This window comes from Daktulosphaira vitifoliae, unplaced genomic scaffold (genome assembly GCF_025091365.1).
Source record: "Daktulosphaira vitifoliae isolate Bord-2020 unplaced genomic scaffold, ASM2509136v1 Scaffold_4, whole genome shotgun sequence".
NCBI classification, from domain to species: domain Eukaryota; kingdom Metazoa; phylum Arthropoda; class Insecta; order Hemiptera; family Phylloxeridae; genus Daktulosphaira; species Daktulosphaira vitifoliae.
Window position 1 is genome coordinate 33,038,245 of NW_026099575.1, and position 3,839 is coordinate 33,042,083.

General features: G+C 29.5%; 1 protein-coding gene across 3 annotated transcripts in view; it reads left to right on the plus strand.

Annotated features, from left to right (window-relative positions):
* LOC126905485 (semaphorin-1A-like) overlaps positions 1–3,748 on the plus strand; it is a 56,220-nt gene extending 52,472 nt beyond the window's left edge. For all 3 annotated transcript variants that reach the window (XM_050685214.1, XM_050685215.1, XM_050685216.1), the window contains 10 exons: positions 13–199; positions 279–367; positions 448–589; positions 659–855; positions 938–1,166; positions 1,237–1,450; positions 1,551–1,690; positions 2,070–2,108; positions 2,189–2,269; positions 2,374–3,748. In XM_050685214.1, coding sequence (XP_050541171.1) covers positions 13–199; positions 279–367; positions 448–589; positions 659–855; positions 938–1,166; positions 1,237–1,450; positions 1,551–1,690; positions 2,070–2,108; positions 2,189–2,269; positions 2,374–2,735 — 1,680 coding nt within the window. In that variant the 3' untranslated portion in view covers positions 2,736–3,748. The remainder of the gene's footprint in view (positions 1–12; positions 200–278; positions 368–447; positions 590–658; positions 856–937; positions 1,167–1,236; positions 1,451–1,550; positions 1,691–2,069; positions 2,109–2,188; positions 2,270–2,373) is intronic.
* Positions 3,749–3,839: the final 91 nt, after the last annotated feature.

A 3,839-nucleotide genomic window follows, 5' to 3' on the forward strand; every position in this document is an offset into this window, starting at 1 on the left:
TTTGTGTTCTAGGATGGTACAAATGGCCAAGAAGTAGACGGCCGGGGGAGATGTCCTTACGATCCTTTGCACAATAGCACTGCTATATACACAGGCGGTCAATTGTATTCGGGCACTGTGGCCGATTTCTCTGGTAGTGACCCTCTTATTTACAAAGATCCTATGCGGACTGAAAGATTGGATTTTAAGCAGTTGAACGGTAAGAAAAACTCATAATATCACTCTGTTTGTGCATGACTAGATTTGAAATTATATAATTCTTTTTAATTGTTGTACAGACCCGAACTTCGTGAGCTCGTTGGAGTATAAGGACTATGTATTTTTCTTCTTCCGAGAGATCGCTGTCGAGTACATCAATTGTGGAAAAGTGAGTGTTTTTTTTTCTTCGATTTCATAATTATTCCTTGAGTTATAAGATTATGTAAACCTGTCCGTCTGTTTATTTAGGCCATTTACTCGAGGGTAGCCAGAGTATGTAAAAACGACAAAGGCGGTCCTCATTCGTACAGGGACCGGTGGACGTCGTTTTTGAAGGCTAGACTCAATTGTTCTATTCCCGGAGAATATCCATTTTACTTCGACGAGATACGTGAGTGACCTTCAAACTAAAATAATATTGTTATATTTTATCTGACGATTTATTTTTAATCGATTGTAGAAAGTACAAGTGACATCCTTAACACCGCTTTAACTGGCATCACAGATCCAATCGTGTACGGAGTGTTCAACACTCCTGTGAACTCCATCAGTGGATCAGCTGTCTGTATGTTCAATATTAGTGACGTCATCGAAACATTTATGGGATCCTTTAAAGATCAAGAAGCTATGGATGCCAATTGGTTACCCGTGAAAAAGGTATGTGTGCGATGTCCGATTTTAAATTACTATAATAGTATATGACAAAATATATTAACACGTAATATGTTTAATCAAACAGGTACCTGAACCTCGACCTGGTATGTGCGTGGAAGACAGCAGAACTCTACCGGATGTGACAGTGAATTTCGTCAAAAGTCACTCGCTTATGGACTCCGCTGTACCTTCGTTGTTTTCTATGCCAATATTTACCAGAATATCACAACAATCTAGGCTTACAAGTATAGTGGTTGATAATCAAGTGGCAGGTTTGAAAGGACAACATTACGATATTCTTTTCATGGGCACTGGTATGTATAGTCATTCAAAATTCTTTTTTGTTTTTATTATGATTTTATTTATATTTGTGATTTAAAATAGATGATGGACGTTTGATCAAAGGATCTCTGCATACCAATAAAGGATCACCAGAGTTTATTCCTGTAGAAGAAGTTATTCTTATACCCAACTCACCAGTTCGTTCATTGAATTTGATAAAATCGACAAGCAACAAGTCTGGAAGGATAGTTGCAACTTTTGATCAGGATGTTGTATCTATTCCATTGGAGCGTTGTAATTTGAAAACTTCATGCCAGTGAGTTAAACTGTTTTGTTGTCTATAGTTAACATTGACTATATTAAGATATAGAACATTAAATCACAAAGAAACGAATTTAATTTATAATTTTATACAGGGAATGCATAGAGTTACAAGATCCTTACTGTGCCTGGGATGGTTCTCACTGTGTTAATCAATTAGAGCCTCAAAATTCATTACCTGGTACTCTTATTCAGTCAATTGGCTCAAATATAGATTCAGCAATTTGTCCAAAAGGTAAAAAACTAAAAGGTTAATAGTTTCTTGTATATTTAAATGTTTTATGCATTTTTTTATAACGAATACAAGTACCCTATTTAATTATGTGACTATTCACATGTAAAATAAATGTAATAAATCAATTCTTATTATATAAGTATAATAATATCAGAAATTGTAATTTTTTCTTCTTCTTGGGTAATAATAAAGTAAAATTACTATTATTTGTAAAATTAAATATTTAATTTTGTATATTTTCAAAAATTTATTTTAAAATATATATTTTACATCCCTACGGTAGAAGAGTATACATAACAATGTATAATTAAATAGAATAATTAATACCTAATTAAGATTTATAAATAATAATTAAATTGTTGTATTATAATTTTTATAGATATCTCCGATTTAAGATCATTACCAGCATTATCTGATGGTAGGTTTCAAAATAAATATTAATTACAACTATAAAAATGTACATTTTATTTATGATTTTAAAATGTTTATATTTTACAGATACAAGTAATAACATTGACTCTAATTTAGCAAGATGCCCATCTTGTGAACCATGTTCAACAGAAAATGTTATTAACAAAGGTGAGTTATATTATTTTAGTTTAAGTAATCTATAGTACAATAGTACTTATACTTACATTAGTTCATAAAATTAATTTCACCCCGAAACTTATTTAATTTTACAGTTGTTACAAACGATATACCTGTCGTTGCATTAGGAGATGTTATTGGTCTTATTATGATGATGGTAGTTTTAGCCACATTAGTGATTGGATTTGCAGTTGGTTATATGTGCTCACGGCACTTTCGTCATACAGACCCATTCTCAGCCATGGCTGTTCACACCCATCACCAACTTAATCGATTGGCCGATATGAATGCTTCAGCTGAGATAGGCAATGCACCATTCTTGCCATGTGCCAACAACAAGGCTCCATTAAATTTGTTGGTTAATGTAACCAAAAGTAAGAATGACACCTTGGAAAAGAACTTAGATGCCTCCATTGAAAACAAAACTTTACAAAAAGTTAAGAAAACTTATATATAAGAACTATTTGAAGTTGATTTTAGCAAAATCTTAAGGAGAACTCACTGACTGATTTTGAACATTTGTATATAGAAAAAGATCTCGTATATAATTAAAATGGATCATTTTTGTATAAAAGAACCCATGATGAGTCATTTATATTCAACTGATAATCCACTGTATAGCTGATTACACTTGTTATTGATAACTATCATTGTAATAAAAATGTTTGAGTTCTCCTTAGTATGAATATTAGTTTTCAAATGAATATTCATTATATACCGACCAAACGATATATCAGAAAGTGTTTGCTTTTATTAATATATTAGAAATTATAATATTAAAAAATTATATGGAGGCAGTTAACATTGTCCTGCTACTTGTTGAAACTATCAAATATTTATTAAGTGTTTTGTTAATTATAATTTATGGACGAAAAATCAATTTCAAAGATTGAAGGTATCCTTATTTTGATTCAAAAATTATCTATGTTGCTAGACAATTTTTGAACAAAATGATCCACTTAATGACCGGATGTAAATACAAATTATTTTATGTATATTACCTATTGTATAGAAATGTATTATTGTCATTAATTATTTTTGTTATGTTGACCTTATTTTTTTGTAAGAAAACTTGAAAAATGATATGTTTAATATAAACATAACTTTTTTACTCATTCTTCATTCCATTTACAAAAGAGAGTATTTGACCTTTCATGTTGTTGGATTAATTACAATTTATATAACAGTATTACTAATTATTATATTAATTATTTTTTATTCTAATTATTTTAAAGCTAAATTCATATTTGAATTTCCGAATAACGTTTAGTGCAATTATACACAATTGCTCCATCCTTTTGATCTCTCATGAATAAATTTTATTGCCTAAAGTAAAATTTGTATTTGCTTCAATTATAAATAACTATTTTTATTATAATATGCAAATCAGTACCATGCATTATTACTTTTATATTATTTGTTGACACATATGTTTTATTAAATTGTATTTGAAGAACTTAAAGATAAAATTTATTATTAGTTACCACTGTTTATATACAATTATAAATTATTAATAATGAATTGAACAATATTATGTAAATTATTAGATTTTAATTTTTTA